Source organism: Motacilla alba, chromosome 17 (genome assembly GCF_015832195.1).
Source record: "Motacilla alba alba isolate MOTALB_02 chromosome 17, Motacilla_alba_V1.0_pri, whole genome shotgun sequence".
NCBI lineage: Eukaryota > Metazoa > Chordata > Aves > Passeriformes > Motacillidae > Motacilla > Motacilla alba.
Genome location: NC_052032.1, coordinates 5,073,426 through 5,094,989, shown reverse-complemented (window position 1 = coordinate 5,094,989; position 21,564 = coordinate 5,073,426). Strand labels below are relative to the sequence as shown.

General features: G+C 51.1%; 1 protein-coding gene across 2 annotated transcripts in view; it reads right to left on the bottom strand.

The window, feature by feature from the left end:
• Positions 1 to 20,248, bottom strand: part of LOC119709083 (collagen alpha-1(XXVII) chain-like) — a 144,007-nt gene extending 123,759 nt beyond the window's left edge. The window contains exons 1-4 of one of the 2 annotated variants that reach the window (XM_038156411.1): positions 20,158 to 20,248; positions 16,079 to 16,380; positions 7,955 to 8,025; positions 1,473 to 2,896 (exon numbers count right to left, since the gene is read on the bottom strand). In XM_038156411.1, coding sequence (XP_038012339.1) covers positions 1,473 to 2,896; positions 7,955 to 8,025; positions 16,079 to 16,134 — 1,551 coding nt within the window. In that variant the 5' untranslated portion in view covers positions 16,135 to 16,380; positions 20,158 to 20,248. Of the gene's footprint in view, positions 1 to 1,472; positions 2,897 to 7,954; positions 8,026 to 16,078; positions 16,381 to 17,487; positions 17,821 to 20,157 lie in introns of those variants that run through there. The other variant, XM_038156410.1, reaches the window with a different exon arrangement.
• Between the last annotated feature and the right edge of the window lie 1,316 nt (positions 20,249 to 21,564).

The following is a 21,564-nucleotide window of genomic DNA, read 5'->3' as shown; positions in this document are numbered from 1 at the left end:
AGAAGGTGGCAGAGGTCAGGATTTTGGTGGGCTTGGAGCAGGCATCCAGATTCACCCCTTAAAGCTAAGTATGTTTTAAGGGAAATGCACAACTGCTGGATTTTTTCTCTTGGAAATATGCCTGAAATGACTCTCCACAAAATACAGAAGCCTGCCCAAATATCAAATTGCTGGAGCTTGTTCTGTCTACTCAGGGATTTAGCAAAACTTCTCCAAGCATCAAGACTCCATCAGGGATGGGTGCCTGTAGCCCACGCTCAACCCCTGCCCAGGATCACCTTCAGCTCTCCCAGGGCCAGGAACCTGCAAACAAAACACCACCCTGGGTGACTCCATACCCAAAGAACAGGGAGAGAAATCAGCACCCAGCTTTGAGATGGGACAGGAGTAAACACAAACTACTAATCTCCCATTGAGGACTTGGGGGCACCCAACCATTCCACTTTAGGTGCTACTTGCACCAAGGAGCAGCTCTGCAGAGACAAGTACTGGTCATTCCTTACACCAGCCTCAATATTTCCATTGTAAACTCTTCTTTCACTATTTTAAGAAGTCAGCTATAAAAATTCCCTCTAGGCTGGATCTTGGCAACCAAAGGCTCTGTCTGGGAGAAACTTATTTTACATGTACAACCCCTCTCTCCTATTGACAGTTTGGGCTGGAACACCAAATCCCCCTAAAAGTTGGCCAGTTTAAAGATCATGTTTGCATTCTTGAATTTGGAAAAAAAAAAGAAGAACAGCCAGCAGATAATTAGTGGGGCCTGAGTGCTTTTAGCATTACAAAACGTGTGTATGCTTTTACAATGGCCAATATATACAACCTGAAAGGGGTTATTTTTTCTGTGGAATGCAGTAGTTAAATTTATAAAGGAAATTTTTGCATGTGTTAAGTGCAGGCTATGAGAAATAAAAACCAGAACAAAACACCCAAGAAAAACTTATACCACAAAAACAAATGAGACTTTGTTTAAAAAAATAAATCCTGAAGCCATCTCTGTACTTGCATTTGCTGGAACAGGGCACTTTTCTGGATTTGTGAATATCAGATACAAAACAAATTAATAACAAGTGCCAAGAAATAGTTAACTTGAGGCATGTTTGTAAGGCATCTGGGTTTTCTATGGAAGATGACCAGAGATAAACCAAGGGTGTGGAAGACAGTGCCAACCTGGTCATTAAAATTTTAGCCAGCAATTTAAAGGAAAAGAAGGTGGGATTTCTCTTTTTTTCCCCGTTTCTTTTTAAAAATCTGACCTTAAGCAGCAACTTTAACCACAAATGTTTCACGGCATCCACCATCACTGATCACCCAGGTTCAAACCAAGATTTATGCTAAAATTGTGATGATCAGGAATGCAGCAGTGCTCGGCTCCTTGGATGAGCTTCACAGAAACCCTTGGAGCTTGTGGTCTGCCAGCCCTTGTGCTGAGCTGTGGCTGGGAATAGCCACTGTGAAGAGCCTGAACGTACCTGAGGTCCTCTCTCTCCTTTCACTCCTGGAAATCCCAGAAAAAATGGAAATGGAGTGGGTCCCAAGGGGTCAAAGATTTGATAGCCATCTGTGGCAGCCGGGGTTGTGAGGTTGAAGGCCCTGGCTCTGGAGCTGGGCCGGGCAGAGCCCAGGGGTGGCTTGGTGTACACCAGAGGGATGATGCTGGGATCCACTCTCCTGGTGGGGGACGGCTTCTTTGGGATGGGCCCACGGCTGGGGTTCTGCGGGGTTTGCTTCAGGGTAACAAGGTGGACACTGCTCGTTGTGTTATCAGTCACCTTCCTCAGTGGCTTTACAGTACTGAGCGCTTCAGGGGGCCCAGTGGTTGGTTTTTGGTTGGTCTTCTTTTTGGTCTCTTGCTCAGACTCCTTCCTGCTGGCCGTGACCAGGCTCTGGCTCGTTGGTGGGGCCCTTTTAGCAGTGGGAAGGGGAGTTTTCCCCCTGTGTGTGCTGGGAGTGGGCTGAGACACCCTGAGGGTTGTCCCCACGCCCCAAGGGGACTGGGTGGGTACCTGTGATTTGGTACTTGACGGAACAGGCGGGGCCACTGTGACCTTGGTGGCTTTGGTAGTCAGTCTCGGCCGTGACGGTGGGGTTGACAGCAATGTGGGGGTTGTTGTACCTGAACCCCTCGTCTTGAAGGGTGCAGTGACCCTGCCAAACTCCAAGTTTGGGGCAGCAGTGGTCAGGTTTTTCAGACCCTGCAGCGAGGGCTCCGTACGCTGTGGGGTACTGGGGGAGGCACTGGGATTCCTGGGCAGGAGGGGGATGAGAGGGGGCAAGTTTGGCCGGTAGGTATCTGCTTGCCTGCACTGTTTTTTCAGGTATTTACAGTAATGATGAGCTGCCTTGGCGGAAGGATAAATATCAAACTGGCAGATGGCTCCTTCAAACTGCACTGAGTGCTGGCTTATCTTCCCAAAGAGGAAAGATCCGTGTGGATCCAACGCCTCGTCCTTTTTAAAATGCAAATCCGCATGTACTCTGCGCTTCCCACAAGAAGTAAATAAAGTGACTGTCTGGCCACGAATGTTGATGGCCATATTGTGCCACCGGCCATCGTGGACATTGTAATCAAAATATACAGAGCGCTTGTGGCCCACGTAGACGATGATCTTCCCAGGCACAAACTGGACCCCCAGCTGCAGTTTGTTCTTTTTGCTCCTGACAGCAAAGAGAAAAGCGTTGTTGATGCGGTGGGAGCAGAGGCTCAGCACCAGGAGCAGGTCAGAGCTGGAGCCTGCGGGGAGGAGGGCGCTGAGTGGGGCTTCCACACGGGCTCGCTGAGTGAAGATGACCCCTGATTTGAAAGGAATGACTCCTTGAGGAACTGTACGTGAGGAGGACCATCCACTCGATGGCCTTTTCCCTGACAGGCCCAGTCTTTGAAGAACATCCACATCTGAAAGGGAAGCACAAGGATTACGTGAGGTGCTGGGCGACCCAAGGGCTGGATGGGTGTAGAGGGAGGTCAAACCAATCCATGCTCAAAGGCAACAGGCTACAGGAAATCCCAACTTGCATATCTAATCCCACCCTCTCACTGTATATTCCCATAACCAGCATGGAGAACTCACAGCTCTTCTCACATCATGTGAGGAGCAAGTGCATGCTCAACGGGATTTCCAGGAATTGCCAAAATGTGTCAGCTCCATGGTGCATCTGATGAGTTCTCCTGTCCCACCAGGGACCAGCTCAGATGTTCTGGAGGGAGCTGACCTCACTACAAGGAAATTTCCCACTGAGCTCCCCTAGTCCTCTTCCTGGGATTTAATTCTGAGTACTGACCACATAGCTGGAAAGGAATTAGAACAACAGATTGAGCTGGGATTGCAAAATTTTGTATCCCCAGAGGGCAAGCAACAAAACTTCCAGAGGAAGCAAAAGTCTTGTATCTGTCTCTCTCCAAGCTAGCAAGCAGCAGCTTTTGATCTTTGGAGAGTTTAGGGAAGCGCAGGTGCCTCCCAGCATGAAAAACATTACACCTAGATTTCAGTGAACTGCTCAAGGTTCTCAACAGTACTTTTTTTCCCCAGCAGATCATCTTACAGCAATAAATTATTTTAATAGGTTGGAACCAGACCTGGTTTGTGAAGAGCTCAGAAATTGGTTATAGCTGCCACTGAGTAGTGGAGGTGAGATTTGCCTCTTGTATAATGTCACCAAGGAGCCAGATGACTTGATCAAGACAGGAGGAGAGAGACTGATGCCCAGAGGACCTTTCTTCCTCAACTCCAGGAGGAATTTGCAATGGACAGACAAGCAGAACCCCCTGCCTTCTGCCCCCGAGGTCTATCCAGAATCATTCACAGCTCAGATTAGCAGGCAACAGCAACACAAACTGGGGCCAGCTGGCAGCAGCCTCAGCTGAATTACTTAGGAGAAGATGCTGAGGTCTATGTGAGCAAAGCTGCAAAGATAGATGTGCCCAGACCTGAAAAAGGTCCTGTGTTGAGCAGCTAAAGGAGCTCAGCCTAGAGGAAAAGGAGGCTCAGGGCAGAGCTTCTCACCCTCTGCAACTCCCTGACAGGAGGTTGTAGTCAGGTTCTGCTCCCAGGTGACAAGCAATAGGATGAGAGGAAAAGCCCCTCAGGTTGTGCTGGGGGTAGGGGGTGTTAGAATGAAGACTAGGAAAAGCTTCTTTACCGAAAGGTTTGTAAAGCATTGGAATGAGTTGCCCAGTGAAGTGGTGGAGTCACCAGCCGTGGAAGTGTTCAAAAAACATCAGATGTGGCACTTGGGGACATCTAATGGTTTAGTGGTGGGCTTGGCAGCCCTGGCTTAACAGTTAGATTTGATGATTTAAAGGGTTTTCCAACCCAAATGACCCTGTTAAGGTGTTCATGATTCCTGTGACATTAGCACTGTTGACACTGAGCTAGGATAACTGCACTTCCTCCCCTCTTCCTGCCCAAATGCCATCCCCACCACTCCTGGACCAGCCAACTCTCCCATCTCAGTGCTCTTTGGGGAAGCCAGTCAGGGCTGTACAACCCAAATGCTGATGTTGCAAGGCAAGAATTTAACACTCAGAAGGGTGGTGGTGGTGTCAATCATGGCTAACACCATGGGATTGCAACTTCCCTAGATTAAAAGTAAATCAACAGTCCTCCAAAGGAAAAAAAAAAAAACCTAGCTCATTTTCTTAAGGGGCCTTGGTGTTCAGCTGCTTTCACCCTTAACTAGTAAATGTTCTGCACAGAACACAATATTTGGAGAACTGGCATTTAAAGAGCCCCTTGATGTTGGCCAGAAGGGTTGTAGACTCAAGCAGTCTGAGACCTGTAATATTGCTGGCAAAGAAGGGAGAAGAATGATGAGAAAACCTCTGCTCCTCGACTTTGGCAAAAACCTTGGCCATTTTTGTATATTAAGAACAAGTCAATCAGTATTTACTTTGCCTGAGTTTAGTTTTATTCCCACCTTCCTTTTTTAAAGCAGCTTGACTCATTTTCTAGCAGACACTACCCTGGAGAAGGTGCGTCAGATGTAGAAAAGGATGGAAACGTTCCCACTCTGTGCAGAGGGGTAATTTACTGCACAGCATGTTCAAGTGTTAATGACAGCGTTTCTCCCATACTCTGAAATCCTTGGTCCCTCACTGTTTTTATTCCATATTGTCCAACAGATCTGTCTCTCAGTAGCCTTCCCCTCTCTGCACTGAGCAGAGGAATCATGGCAGTGTCTTCATTCTGGATAATCTCCAGAGCCCATGAAACAGCAAAGGCCAAAGCCTGGCTTTACTGAAGTGAAGTGGGACCTTTGCCACAGACTTCAAAAGCATCAGGATTTATCCCTAAGAAAATAAATTTACCACTTAAGCAAGCAGCTAGTCTCCAGCTTCCAATTTCTACGTGTATTTTTAGGTTCTCCCTCAGAGGCAGACAGGGGCTGTCTCTGCTAGAGATGCTGCACGCCCTAGGAGTTATTTATTTGGTAGCTGCTCTGCAAAGACCTAAGGATGTTTCCGTGCTCAGAGGATGCTGCTGCTGTTTGCAATCCCAAAGCCTCGTTAGCAACGGCATCCAGGAGTGCTTAAGAGAAAAAAGCACAACCCAAACACTCCTCTCCCTCAAAACCCGCTAAGGTGGAGCCAAACTCCGGGTGCCCACGCAAAATCCGATTAAAGCATCCTCCTGCAGGACACACATGTGAACTTTCCAGCACCAGGTCCAGGCACAGAGCTCAGGGCTCCTGTGCACCCAGCCCATCTCCTCTCCATCCCATCCCACTGTCCTGGGCTGTTGGGTCACATCTCCTGGGATACGGGATGTCATCAACTAATGTGAAATGCAAGGTAATTCTGACTTCCCGAAGCAGCTCCAAGTTTAGCAGAGGATTTTTTCCCCTTCAAACTTTTTTCCTCTGTGGATTTTTCCATCAAAACACATTATTTAAAAAGAACATTTGCTTAGAGCTGCCTGATCCTAGGTGCCTCAAAGCTAGCAACATTCCTGTAGCAACATTTGAGCAGCTGGGGAAAACTCTTCTATCAGACTCTGTGCATGAAGTGAGATACACAGAGATTCCTGAACAACCCCATGATCATCTCTGAAAAAGGGGAAAAAATATTTTATTGTCCTCTTTCCCCTCTCTTTCTTTCCCTCCCCCTTTCACCACACAAAAAGCTGTATAAGAAAAAGAAGCCAAAAGGCAGGAGAGGAATAACTTGCAGCTTCCCAGATTCCAACAGCCAAGATGTGATGCCCACAGCTAAAACTGGGTTGAATAAGTGCAGCAGTTCCAAAAGTTACTGCCCAGACCCTTAGTCAGCACACGGCAAATGAACTCGCCTCACAATCTTTTGGATTTGTAACACTTATGGAAAGATCATCCTCTGTGTTCTGTGATTTTCCAGCATACAGGAAGACTCCTAATCCTTAGAGTAACAGCCAGAGTGCTTTCAAAATCCCACAGCATTGGCTTAATTTCACCCTCACACTGCCCTGTGAACAAGTTCTTGCTGCTTCTGAGTCTCATGTTTGGAAATCCTGGGTGATAACACAGCCTCAAGTCACCCATGTTTTCTTACAGCCTTTACTTCCCTGGAAGGTTTTGTTTCCTGGCACCCAGAAGGAAATGCTCTCTCTCATTGTGTGGAAACCAGGCAAGTTTTTCAAAATTCTTTTATCAGAGACAAAGTATCTCAGAGGGGAGCTATCAACTACACCAAGGTAAATACAATGAGAGTGAAATGAAAGCGTTTGCTTTAGATTGATGGTAACAAAAGACACGGCCCCATCCCATAATTATCTTAGGAGTAAAATGATGGATAGAGGTGAACCCAAACAGCATAATCTACTTGAAAAGCAAGATGCCAAGACACAGTATTTGTTCTGCCTCTTTACGAGCTGACATAAAACTTGCTCTGAAAACTGCTTGACTAAGTAATTCAGCCAGATGTTCACCTCCTTTGCATGGAGGCAGAATTTGGAAAATATTACATTTTTCAAAATTGCTGATGGCAGGGCTCTATTCCCTCCCTCCTGTAAAAAGTGGTCCATGGGCTGGCTGACAGCTGAGTGTTGACCAAATTTCTATTTTTCCTTCATGTTTTAGAGACTGAGAGGATAGCCCTGGAGCCTGCTAGTCCACTTAGTGTTGTCTGCTGACGGCAGGGGAAGCTGTTCACTTCCAGCAAATACCCATGCAAAGCATCCACGTGGGAAAGGTGTTGCTATTTTAAGAGGAGAAGGCTCCTTTTCAAACAGATATTGCAGAGATGCTCAGCACTCACTATCAACTGTTAAAGATTAATATTCTTTTGGTGTTTTTGTTGGCTTTCAGGTTTTAATCTCCTTTTGTAGGGCCATTGGTTATTGTACCTCAGCCTAGTCTTGCTCCTGGCAGCACCAGGGAGGTGATGCTGGAGAAGGGGTGTGAGGACAGGCTGAAGGTGTCACTCCTCCATAGAATATTCCCTTACAGCACAGAGACTGAACCAGCCATAGCCATTTTATTATCAGCCAACCCTGTAGGATTGTCCTCCCTTAAATTTGCTCTTACCTTTAGAACTCACATTATTTCTGTATGTGACATCCCCTATGCTGACAGAGGCGTGCCTGGGGTGCACCAAAGCCACGGAAAAATCTGCCAGAGACATTTAATTCCATAAAGCCCCAGTCTCAAGGGGCAGTTTCTAAGAGCAGTTAAGTCCTGGCAAGTGCAGGTAGATACCAGTGATATTTTAGACACAAAGTGCTTCACTCCCACCAGTTCAACCAGACAGACAGACTCTGAAAATCCTGTGGGACATGTAATCACCTGTACAAAACCTGGTTCTTTTGCCAGCTCTTAACTACACCATCTATATCATCCCTACTGCAACCATCAGCAATAAATGCATCTAACTGTGCACTGGGCTCAGACATTGATTGCTTAGCTATAATCCTACACTGGGACCAAATCACTTGGCTTTTGCTTTTGTTGAAAGAGGAGAGAAAAAAAAAAGTGTAGTTACCTTCAGAATTTCCCTGTGTGAATCCCAGGAACGAAGTAAAACACAATATTGTCCAGAGAAAGCAGAATCCCCTAAAATTGGAAGAGAAGAAAAAAAATAATGCATTTCTACAACAACAGTAACAAAACCAATTCCATTGTTAAAGGTCTTCTCCTTGACCCCAAGTCTAGCAAAGGCAGTGCCAGTGCCAGCATGACTCCAGGAAGTAGATCAAGGCTAAGACCTTCTTTTTCTGCTTCAAAGTCATCCAAAGCCCACTGAACTTAGTGGAAAGGTTTCCCAGGGGAATTAGGAGCCTTGAACAGGGAGCAGCCCCGTGTTTTGAGAGGCAGGGCCATCACTGCTGGGCCATCAGTGCCTTTGCTACTGCTGCTCTTTGGCACTCAGCCCACCTAGGACAGACCACCAGGAATGCAAGGGAATGGAGAAATCATTCAAAGCTGGGAGGCCCAAAAGCCCTGCCAGGAATGCACGTGCAGGGCTGTGGGGACATGGGTAGGAAATGGGCTGACACTCAGTGCCCTGTCACCCCAGCAAACAAATCCTGAGTCCTCCTGCTTTACTGTGTGCTTAACAATATCCTTAGCATGAAAAATCCTACATGGGTCTGTTTCTCATTTTGCACCCAGGCACAAAGATGAGGACAGCTTCTCACCACTCAGCACCCTGTGCTGAGCCACTGAGAACCTTCTCACAAGCCTGGGGTAGCAGGAAAGCTTAGAAAATGGGAGATCCACAGACTTCCAACCCTGTGCTCTCACAGGCCCTTCCATGCCTGAGAGGGAATTTGACAAACCCCTTTGTTAGGTCGGCTTTAAGCCTTCAAGTGCCATTGAAAACAGCAGCTCAGGGAAAAAAACCTTTTACCAGAAAGGTAACTAAAATTCCCCCTTTCCCCCATCAGCTTCCTTGATTTGTAGCCAACTAAAGAACATGGGAAACTCCTTGGTTAGGCTCACTTAAAGCTGTCAGTGGAAAGTTTGAAAATTGAATTCCCTCATCTTCTAGAGAGGATATTTAACAGCTTCATCAGCAAAGGCTGCTGGAAGAACAGACAGAAATGTAAACTACAGAAAGTCCTCAGCCAGGAGGCAGCAGTGTGGGACATCCACAGGTTGTTTGTCACTTCAGCCTAGCCAATGTGAGCACTGGACTGTGCAAAGCCATGCCAAAGAGCAGCTTGCTCCTCTCTCCACATCTGATGCACAAGTCATGAATCAAACCACTCTGCTCCTGCCTTCAAGCTTCAGCTTTAGCCCAAGAAATCATTCTCTGAGACAATGTATTACCCTGGCCAATCCTCACCCGGTGCAGCAGACCCTTTCCCAGAGCTAACACAAAGCCACAGTGATTTACATCAGTGGGGAAACCTGGCCTTGAATGTAAAAATCCATCCAGGAATCCAGCCACTAACTAATATTTTAAGGCTTAAAGAGATAAAGTACTGGAGTGGTCCCACATCAACTGGGAAAGAAATGAGCTGAAGCAATCCATGTCCTCCTTTGCTGTTTCCATCACCCTGACACTGGGCTGCACATTTCAGGAGCTCTGGGAGTGCTTTAGTTTATGGAAGAACAGCCAGGAATAGCCCAGTCCTGGTGTTCTTTTGCCATGTCCTACAGCCAGCCATATCCTAACCAGGAGATCCTCACCACTCTCCAGAGATCTCCAGCTGGGGAGCCCTGGTTCTTTTCCGACAGCTTCATCCCCTGGCGCACAGCTGTTGGGATGAAGGCACTGCCAAGCCCAAGGACAGCTGCTGTCCCAGCACCTTCAGGGAGTGGAGGGAGGGAAGCAGAACAGGATGATTCTTCATGGCCACCTCTGGCAGTATTTTTTTTTTTTTTGACCTGAGAGAGGCTAAAATCCACTTCACAAGACAACCTGAATTTCTGTGCTCATCTCCGACAGAGTTTAAGATGTGGACACAATTCCATGTGTGCATGGAGCAAAGACCTGACTGGGTGTCACCAGCTGGGCTTGACTGCCTGATGGAGCACAGGAGGGCAGGGAAGGGGATCATCACCTGCAGCAGTCCCAGGTGTTAAGAACCTGTGCTCTAGGGAGATCAATTTGTACAACCACTGCTGCTCACAACACTCTGAAGTCCACTTCTTGTTTTTTTTGAGGGGTGCCTTCACAAACCAAACTCCCTGTTGATTGACACAATGAGGAGAACAAGTCTTGGGGGAAAATCCAGCACGTAATTTCATTCCAGTGACACTCTCAGGCTGTGAAGGAGACGAATGCACAGTGTGGGATCCAGCTGGCCCCAGCCCTGCTCCTGGACCCCTCACATGGCCAACACCGTAAGAGTTGAGAGCGGGGCCGGGTGCCAAAACACTGAAGAAAAACACTTTGGCAAAATTCACCAACTTAATGGAAAAAGCAAGAGCAGCTTCCAAATGGCAGCCGAGTGAGTGATGGGGCTGTTAATTATCCCGGGATTTTTAATGCAGGCTCTTTTTCCGTTACAGCTCTGCAGCGACAGAGCTGCATAGGCAGCTTGAGCAGCAAGAGTAAAGAAGATTTTTCTCCTTATATAGAGCTATCAAACCCACCTTGCCTTTATCTCAGCTTCCTCCCATGAGCACTGATTTCCACTCTATCAAGAGACACCACTAAAAGTGTTTATTTATTTTATTCTCAGGCTCTGTGAGTACCACCATGAGGATCCTGGGGCTGTTGGCCTGGAGAAGAGAATGCTCAAGAGAGAACTTAGAGCACCTTCCAGTGCCTAAAGGGGCTCCAAGAGAGATGGAGAGTGATTTGGACAGGGGCATGGAGGGACAGGACGAAGAGGAAGGCTTTAAACTGAAGGTGGCAGATTGAGCATCGACGTTAGGAAGCAATTGTTCCCTGTGAGGGTGGTGAGACACAGGGTGCCCAGAGAAGCTGTAGCTGCCCCATCACTGGAAGTGCCCAAGGTCAGGCTGGATGGAGCTTGGAGCAGCCTGGGACAGTGGAAGATGTCCTTGCCCACGGCAGGGGATGGAACGGGATGAACTTTTATGGTCCCCTCCGACCCAAACCACTGCTGCAGCCCCTGGGTGTGGAGGTGCCCCACAGCACACATGATGTAAGCTCACATGAGCCTTCACAGTTTTCCAATGCAGACACCAACTCCCTTTATAGCAAACTGAAGTTACTGACTACAGCTTAATTTTACTTCCCTACTTTTGGCAAACTCCTGTGGATCAGTCCACGGGAACTGACCAGTGCCAGGAGTCCAAGGAAAAGTACAACTGAGAGGGACAGAGAAGCACAAACACCCTTATTGCCTTCTAACCAGACAAGTGCTGGAATAAAAAGCCCAGCACTGAATTAAGGACAGCAGGAACACAACAGCCTTCAGGGTAAACTTGGTCACAAATTGTCCTCGAGGAAGTGACAATTTGACAAAGCTGAGGCAACCTGTAAAATAATTGTGATCAGCTAATTCCCTACTATTTCTGGAATTGGTTTGGAACAATTTCAGCTTTTTTTCTTTAATAAAAGGTTTGCCCTGCCTTAAAATATGAAGTCTAAATGATTTTGACAATTTGTTTGTTTAGATGATGGGTTGAAGCTGAATGAAATATTTCAACAGCCCATGGCAGCATTTAATTTTTTATTTTGTTTTCTCACTCATTTACAGTGGGGAAATGGCTTTGAAATTGCCAACATTACTGCAAGGTGGAAAAACAATTCCCCCACCACTTTTCTTCATTCAGGTGTATATTCTTCCTGTTCAAAAGACCACAAAGCCAGCTGGAGGCTGAAAATTGCTTTTCAAGAAAAGCAAATCTGCATTTCTAGCTGTAGATCAGACTGTATCCTGTATCTTAAAAAAAGAGAAAATGCATGTGTGGCTTAAGATCCTTTGCACACGACTGGAGGTGATGTTCTGTGAGACTCCCAAGCAGTTATGACAAACAGGAAGCAAAGCACAACCTATAAACTGAGGCTCTAAATTGTACTGTGCATCGATTCCATCCCAGGTTTTTGGGGTAGAAATCTTATTTTGTACCAGCAACCTCCTCTGTGGAGCTTCTGGGGCTTCTGGAAATGATGGTATTTCTCCACTCCCCCTCGATTTCTGGCAAGAGCAATGGAAACACACAACTATGTGGATGTCCCCATAATGACCCTGCTCAGTCCTGTGCTGCACCTCTCCTGCAGTATAAATGAGGTATTGACTTACACCTCCAGGCAAAGACTTTGTACACAGGCACTGCTGCAAACCCCAGAGTGATAAAGGCAAAGTTTCTGAAACAACTGAAATACTATTACTTTTCAATCCCCATTCAGCAGCTACATTTTTAAGGAAAAGTATTGAGCAGGCAAAGAGATATGGCCCCTAGAAATCCATTCTTAACAGAGTGATCTAGAAGATGTCAGCATTAGGTAAGGAAAAATGAAATCCCTATCCCTGGAAGTGTTCAAGGCCGTGTTGGATAGGGCTTAGACCAGCCTGGGCTACTGGAAGGTGTCCCTGCCCATAGCAGGAGAGTTGGATCCATAAAGGCCTGATATTTGCTCATCTGGCACCTGCAGCTCCTCTCAGGACTTCTCCAGGGGGGCCATCCAGACCTGCAGTGCACAGAAGGTGGGGTGAAGCCCCAGCATGGCCAGGGTGACCTCACCCCTCGAGGGCCTCTCAGGGGTTTAGGCTGGCACCTGCAGACAGAGGCTGAAGGGTCCCAAACCCCTGGTTCTTGTCCTCCTGAGTGGAACTGGAGCCTGTGCACTCACTGCACAGAGCTGTCCCAGAGCTGAGCCGCTCCCGGTGCCAACCTGCCTCCCCACATGAGAGATGCCAGACTGATAAGGCTCAAACACCCTCCGGGCAGCTCCCAGCAGCTCTCCACAGTGGGGGATCTTTCCTGGGAACCCACCACTCGCCTGCCCTCCGCTCCCCATCCCTGTCTGCCTGGGATATTGCCTTTGCTGCTGTGTGAAGTGACAACACTCAGTGCTGGCCCTGGCCTTTGTGTTCTCCAGTAACTGGAGCCCTCGACAAACAGAAGTGCTAAGCCTGATCTGTCATCTAACTCCTTTTTTGTCCTTCCAACAAACGCCTTTGCATTCCTTCATTTTGTGAATGGGGTTTGGCAGAGCCATATAGAATTCCCCATTGTTTCCATTTGCTTCAGTAAAAGCGTCCATCATTTCTACTTATGTCCCCAACAAATTGGCAAAGAAAGGGAAGGGGGAAAAAAAACCCACAAACCCTGTGTTTGTCCCTGGGCGGAGATTTCCAACAACAATCTCGCCACAAACCTGGGCAACCTTCAGTCAGTAACAGAATCTCCATGGACAGAGATATTAAGCAGGGCAGATTTTAACCCCTCAACCCATTGCAGAAAGGGATGAAGCTGGAGCTTTATTTCAATAAAGCACACGCTCAGAGAGACACATGGAAATAGCAGCAGGGTGGTCCTGGACTGTGATGCTGTCTATCCCTCACAGGACACATCTCCAGGTGCATTTGCCTCCTCTCTACCCCCTAGCACCCAGCACACACATCATTTGCCACTCTATTGCTGAATTTGTCCAGCAGTACCATAATCTGTCCCCAGACCACCCGCCCAGCTTGCAAGCAATCCTCTTTTCCTCTTAACAAGGATCCATGCCTCCCTCCAGCCCTTTTAGGCCTTCCCAAGGGCTGACCCACCCTGATGGTGCCGGGGGGGATGCTGTAGCACCATGTGTGCAGCTTCCTCATCCAGCACACAGGGGAGCATTCTGCCACCACCAGGGCTGTGGCAGCAGGCTGTCACCCATCAGAGGTCTCCAGGAGCATCGAGCCTCCTCCATGGCCAGCAAGGGGCACTGGGGCTGAATGGGCCAAAGTCACACAAGCGCAGTGCAACAGCACCTGGACACGCGCTCGATGTGCAGTGGAATGCAAACCCTCCCCTGAGTTCTGGGGGGCCTGTGCTCATCAAAAATTACCAAGAGGGGCCCTCTAAGCTTGAAGAACCTGTGCAACTTAGTGTTCTCCTGGTTTTACAAACTTTGGCAGCTCAAGCCTTCCAGCATACTCTGTGACTGCCGCTCCTCCCCTGGGGAGCCAGCCCTGCCACTGCCACCCGCAGGTCTCCTGTAGGGCCACCAGCTCCCCAGCCACCAGCCCTGCTCCAGAAGCAGCTGCAGGAGCGCTGGTACAAGAGGAACCCCCAGTGCCACTCGGGAATGCACCAGATCACTCCCATCGCCAGCTGTCCCCAGGCAGCACAGCCCTCCCCCAGCCCAAGGGTGGCCCGGCGAGCCCAGGGACATGCCAGCCGCGGGCTCAGGCCACCGTCCCCAAGGGAGGTGACCTCAAGGGCACCCTGGAGCCGCGGGGGCGGTGGGATGCCCGGCGCTCGGCCAAGCGAGTCAGATCCAGCAGCGAAATCCCTCCGGGAGATGATGCGAAGGGCAGCAAGCGACCTCTGCTGAGGAGGGACCGGAGCAGCACACGGCGGGGGGACAGGCCGGGGAGCACCCCGAACCAAAGGCGGCACCGGGACAGAGCAAAGGCAGATGCCCGCGGCACGGCGAGGCTCACAGCCCACGGCAGGGCTGTGCCAGCCGGGCACACCCTGAGGCAGGAGCAGGCAGGGATCTCCGGCAGGCCGGGAGCCCCTGGGTCCCTCCTTCTGAACCGCGCTCACGGGGCTCCGATCTGTCCCCAGGCGGGACCTGGCACCTGGGCAGCATCTCGCTGTCCCCATGGGCAGCGTGATCCCGGGGCCGGGCGGAGCGGCTGGTGCCCTGTCAGCGGCTGTGCCTGGTGCCAAGTGTCGCTCCGGAGCGGAGCCCGTCCCCTGGCTGTGACACGCTGCTCGTGCTCTTTCAAAGGAACCTTTCTCTGTCTGTCCCCCTTGGGGCTGCTCCCTTTCTGACGCCAGCCACCCTTGCACGGTCCCAGGCGGTTCTCCCAGACCCTGCCCAGCGCTAAAAGGTGTAAATGCGAGATGCTGCAGTTACCAGCGGCTCCAGGCACGCCACAGCCACATCTACGCTAACCCCCCCCATACAAAACCCCCACACCGCAAGACCCCCAAAGCGCTGAGATTCAGCCCTTGTGAGTATATAAACACACAGAAAATTTGTCGAGGAGCGCAGCTGCAGCCCCTGGGAAGGGGTCTGGGCTCTCCGTGTAACTCCACACGCAGACTGAGCCTCCAAAGGGAGCTGCACATTCATCCACCTCCGGCTCTGGGAATGGGGCGGCAACAGGATGACCCCGGCGGTGGAGGGGGGCTGCCCCCAAATCCCCTCCCCCGGTCCCCCTCTTTCCCCCATCTCGCAGCCCAGCCGGGCAGAGGGATCCTGTACACAACTTTTTCAAACTGCCAGGCAGAAGAATCCCAGCCTTTCCAAGGGAGTGTCGGTAAATCATCAGTACATCCGACAACGCAGCCAGCGGGATTAACCCTTTGCGGGACCCCAGGAAAATAATAACAACAACAAAACCACCACCACCAACGCGTTTAACAACGAAAACAGTAAAATTCGGCCCCAGCTGTGGGAGAAGGGGGACGGGCAGGGTGTGCGCCGGGATCTTTTCACACACGGATGGAGAGGGAGCAGCGTTTTGTGTGTGCCGAGCACATGAAGAGCTGCCACCGCGCACCTCCGCCGTGCCGCAGCCCTCCGGGCTCTCCCAGCCCCCGCGGCACGACCCAGGTCCCCGTGTCCCCGAGGGACAGGCTGAGCAGCAGCAGCCCCTGCCCCCAGGAGGGGCTGGGAGCCCCCCGTGCAGGGCAGGGTGAGGGCTGCGAGGGGCAGCGGCTCTCCCGCTCCTGCATCTGCCTGGGGGCTGCAGCGGAGCCGCCTCCCGGAGCAGCCCCCGGGGCTGGGAGCCCCTGTCCCGGTGCGTGGGGATGGGGGGGTTTGGGGGGCTCCTCCCGGCCGTCCCGCCGCCGATCCCCGCACGGCGCAGCCCCATTTCCCCCTCTCCCGCTCCGCAGCGTGGCCTCCCTGCTCGCAGCCCGTTCTCCTCTCCAGAGCGGGAGTTTTCACATCATCCCCTGGCCGAGGAATGTCGTCCCCCAGCCCGTTCCCAAACGCCGGGATCCCGCGGCTCCCCGGCACCCCCAGCCCGCCCGGGATTCCCTTCCCAGCGCCGGGAGTAGCGGAGTTTGTACTCACCCCCTGCCTGCCGCTGTAGCTCTGAGTCTGGAGACCGGCTCTGATTCCGGCTCCATCACGTTTAGTGCATTGTCTCTTTCGGGCAATTTTTGCGGCAATCCATCAGAAATCGGGGGATAAGGCGGTTTGTGGGTACATCCTTCCTTCCCAGGAGCTCGGCTCTCTGCCTCGCTAAGGGGTTCAGCTGTGTCACAGACACCCCTGGCCCGGACGGCTCACTCCTTCCTCCTTCTCTTCTGGGTCCTTTTGCTTACACAGATCTTTTAATCCCATTTAACTCCCTCTCGGCAGACTGCAATTACCTTGGAAAAAGGAGAGAGAACACAAAGTACACTCTAGGAAGCCAGGCTGGCCCATGGTCGCTGGATTTCTTGCCTTTTTTTTCCTCTCCTTATAAATAGTGCAATTTCTGTGATCTCTGATTCCCAAAGTCCGTGATTTCAAGTGTTTTTTCTTAGCTGTTACATTTTTTGTTGTTGGTTGGTTGGTGGTTGTAATGATTATTTTTATTTGCAATGCAGATGTGCCTCCCACCCCCCAAGGATCTCTCCTCTGGACTTAGAGAGAAGAGGAAAAGGCAGATTTTGAGAAATGAAAATTATTTAAGGATGTCCTTACTGCCTCTCTCTGCTGCCCTCCTCTGTAACAGCGAAGCATTTACGAGAAATTATACAAAATAAATAAATAATTAAAAAAAAAAAAGAAAAAAAAAAAAGAGAAAAAAATAAGAAGAAGAAAGAAAGAAAAAGGGAAACTCCTTTGGCCAGAGCTGCCAGGAAAGAATTGACGACCCTGTCCAGGCTCCAGGGAGGGAAGCACAGGCCCTTCTCTGGGGAGGCTGCTGATGGAAATTGCAGCCCCCTGCACTCACCTGTCCAGGGCCAGGAGCCCCAAACTGGCCTGGACCCACCTTATAAAGCACCTGACATGGCTTTTCCCTTGGATCAGTGCTTGGTGCAGGCGGCTGGGAGCCTGTGGATGGGACTCAGGCTTGGAGGAGAAAAGTCCCCCATGCCCCTGTTCCCCTCCTTGAGCTGCTCTGCTTCCCCAGGGCATCTCCAGAGCCCCTCTCGTTCCAGCACCGAGGGAGGGAATCTGCATCCCAGAGGGCAGGAACAGGGCGCTGAGTTTCCCTACGCGAGGTCCATCAGAACAAGTTGGATCCCAAATCCTCTTGGCCAGCTCTGGCAGGAGAGGGGACTTCCACATGTGGATAAAACCTCCATCCCTGCTTCCCCTCCTCATCCAAAGCGCCACCCAGCCAGCCGTGGAGCCCCGGGGTGACCGGCAGGTCCCTGCTGTCCGCAGCAGCTCCACGGGATTCCCTGAGGCAGGTGAGGGCAGCGGTGCCACCTCCTGCCGCCCTGGGTGCCCCTGCCCTGCTCCCTCCCCCTGCCTCGGGCACTTACTCTGCAGCGAGCTGAGAGCCTGAGCAGCATCTCCGCGCAACCCCATGGCCCTGGGTCATTTGTCCCAGCAGCTCACGGCAAACTGCTGCTTCTTTAAAAATAATAACAATTTAAAAAAATTTAAAAAAAAAGGAGGAAGAAAGGAAAACTCAAACAAAGCCCCTTCCTCCCTCCTTCCCCTTCAAGGTGTCTGCTGTGCTGCGAGCCCGGCAGAGGCGGCCGGGGTGAGGGGCCCGGGGCCAGCCGGGGCTCTCTGGGGTCCCCCCAAATTCAGCAGATAATCCTTCCCCGGGGCGGGCACGTCCCCCTCGTGCTGCACTCGCGGGTCATGGATGCTGCAGGCAGCCAGGAGAGAAGGGCGGTGGGGAGCGGGCGCTGGGAGGGACATGGATGTGAAAGAGGTGGAAGTTCTGAGGCTGCCCTTGTCCTTTTAAATAGCTGCAGCCCGGGGACTCCGGGCTGGCGGGGGTGCCCCAGGTATCCGGTTTCAGCAAACAGCAGCTAATGAGCAGAGATCCAGCCTCCGAGGGGCAGGATCAGCGCTGCCGGCGGGCAGGGGGGCACCCCGGGCACCCCACCAGCCGGGGGGGGCAGCGCTGCGGGTCAGGGGCTGCGTGGGCAGGGGACAGAGCTGCAGGGTAAGGGGACAGGGCTGCAGGGGCTACAGGACCCCCAGGGTAAAGGGACAGGACCCCCAGGGTAAGGGGACAGGGCTGCAGGGTAAGAGGACAGGGCTGCAGGGGCTACAGGACCCCCAGGGCACAGGGACACAGGTCCTGCGAGGTGCTGAGCACCCAGCACAGACCCAAGACCCCAGCGTGGCTCTGCCATCAAGGCTGAGCCACCCCAGGGACTCCCTCCACAAAGGTGTTCTCTGTCTGAATGCATTATCCCCTGGTGTGGGGAAGGGCTGAAGCTCCTCACAGCTGGGCACTAAACTTACCCACTCCCCATGAAGAATACACAGCCACAAACAGGACCCCACATTGACCCACCAAGTACTTGAATGTGAGGCTAGAGGGGAGTGACGTTACATCACGTTCAGACCAGAAAATTCAAGGACCCACTGGCCTGACTCAGCAATGCAGGCTTCACTCAAAAACCTGACCTCAGAGCGTGGCCAAAAGTTGATGTTTCCACCATAAATCAGATGTCCTGTATGACATCCTCTGCTACCATGCATGCTAAGGGCTTCTCTCCCTTAATGCATATCTTTGGTTTAGCTGTGCTTGCTTGCTGGAGCTGTGGTTTTCCATCTCCCAGTTTCTATAGGCAGGAGATTTTATTCATACCTTTGCTCTGAAGCATCTACATTCTGCTTCCTTTCTCAATATAGCAGATGAAGTTTTAAGTAGAGACAGCAAAACAATTTGAAACAAGCAGTGTTGGGGGTGGGGTTAACTAACAGCCTCACAGCTCCTCTGTCCTCCAGAAAACCTTCTCAGAAGAGTGCAGCTAAGTTACACGTCCTTGTAAGAAATTCCTATTCACAGAAAAACGTGTCTCAAACCCCTCTGAAAGCCCAGGAACTCAGATGACCCAAACAGTCCAGCTTTGAGGACTGTGACTTTAGGGACAACAGGCAGTGACACAGCCTGTCAGAAACACCATAAAATCTCTATTTTTCTTAGCTATTTTTTCCCCCAGCTGTTCTTTCCATGTTTCTCAGTCACACATTCCTCACTGAGAAACATATTCTAGCCATGCTGAAGTGTTTAAGATAAAGCTTTAATCAATTAAAAAAACCTCCAACTTCACATAATTGTGGGTTAATCCCTCTGCTGTTGAATACACCTTAGATTCTCCTGCTTATTTCTACCTTTTCTCTCTTCTGAATGCAGCAAATATTTAGTAAACTCATTTTCCCTCAAACAAAACCAAACCCCACCCTACCCAGAGAGGAACAAGGCCTGGCTTTTCAGAGAGAGGGACAAAAAGGAAAGGAAAATGATGTGCTGCATCTTTTTGCAAAGATTTATCCAAAGTGGATAAATGCATGGGTAGTGGGAAAAGACTGATGATGCTTCAGGTCCACAGCATCTCACCGAGGACCACCATAAAACTCACTGGCAGCCTCATCCTCAAATCCTCTGCCCATATTTGCTCCGATGAACATTTTCAAACCAAACACATGCCTAAAAGCTTTGCTAGCACGAAGACATAAATGTATCCCAGCAGTAGGAAAAAGGGAATTACTTTAAAACAAAAGGAAACCCAACATTGCTGAAGCCAAGACTTGTGCCAAGTGAATTCAGGTTCAAAAATTAGACCTCATTCTTCAAAAAGAGAAAAGCCACAACATATGATCTGAATAGAAATATATTTAGCAGATTTATTTTTCTTCCCTTCCAAATTTAAATAGAAGCCATTTTAAAACACTAAATAAACTGAAGTAAAATGGCACAGCAGCAAAAAAAAAAAAAAAAAAAAAAAAAAAGGAAAAAAAAAGAGAAAAAGGAATTGGAATGGAATAGTTTAATTAGCCAAAAAATAAAAAGTACAGGGGAGGAGGAAATACCACCACACAACATGGGGAACAGGGAACAGAACACTTGCTTTTGATGAAACACACTCTCTCGAAAAATGCAGCATGTCATTACAGCCTGAATAAATACAACATCTTAAATATTCACCCCTATTTAGCCACTTGCCAGAAGAACCAGTACCCACCTCTCCTCAGAGCTGCAGCTCGGTTAAGCATCAAGGCTCTCATTAATATAATTTTGTCTCTTTGCTCCTCTCAGAAAAGCGAGCTGGAGGCACCTGGGAGCCACGGCAGGCGCTGTCACAGCTGCCCTGTGTGACACACAGTGCCCGGCTCCACGGGGCAGAGGAATCCCAGCCTGACCTGGACCTACCAGCCCCCTTTGGCTTGGCCTGGAGGACAAGCTGAATTACACTTCAGTCATTTGCACCTTTGCCCAAGTCCAAAAAGTGTCCTGGATCACTCACTGCCCCCAGAACTCGCAGGAATTACAGGGATGTATTTGGATATATTTAGATAAATACTCCATTCAGGTTTAAAAGCCGTGGCATAACCAGGCAGAAGTGAAAACCACGGCACCGGAAAAACTTGTGGGAGGGATCAAACAAACAGGCGAAGGAAAGGTGGGATAAAGAGCCTTTCACTCCCTGCTGGGCTGGGGATCCACACCCAGCTTGGAGGAGGAATATCTAAACTTGGACCCTGGCTAAGAGCTGCTGGAGCCACGGGAAAAGGGAGCCAGGCTCTGGGGAGCAGGGTGATGGTGCCAGCCCGGGTGGGAGAGCTCTGCAGCTCCTCATCACACGGAGCAGGGCTGGAGCCGCACCTGGGAGCCGACAGGGACAGGGGATTCACCAGCGCAGGAGTGGGGCTGATCCCAGCACGGCACACAGCACAGCAGGGCTGATCCCAGCCCGTACCCGGGCACAGCAGGGCTGATCCCAGCCCGCACACGGGCACAGCAGGGCTGATCCCAGCCCGTACCCGGGCACAGCACCCGGCAGGGCACAGCAGGGCTGATCCCAGCACGGCACACAGCACAGCAGGGCTGATCCCAGCCCGTACCCGGGCACAGCAGGGCTGGTCCCAGCCCGTACCCGGGCACAGCAGGGCTGGTCCCAGCCCGTACCCGGGCACAGCAGGGCTGGTCCCAGCCCGTACCCGGGCACAGCAGGGCTGATCCCAGCCCGTACCCGGGCACAGCACCCGGCAGGGCACAGCAGGGCTGATCCCAGCCCATACCCAGGCACAGCAGGGCTGGTCCCAGCCCGTACCCGGGCACAGCAGGGCTGATCCCAGCCCGTACCCGGGCACAGCAGGGCTGGTCCCAGCCCGTACCCGGGCACAGCAGGGCTGATCCCAGCCCGTACCCAGGCACAGCAGGGCTGATCCCAGCCCGTACCCGGGCACAGCAGGGCTGGTCCCAGCCCGTACCCGGGCACAGCAGGGCTGATCCCAGCCCGTACCCAGGCACAGCACCCGGCAGGGCACAGCAGGGCCGGGCTGTGCCCGGGAACGAGCAGCTGCTGACTCAGCAGCCGCGCTGCGAGCATCAGCAGCCTCGGCAGGCAGAGCCCCGCGGCTGGGGCTGA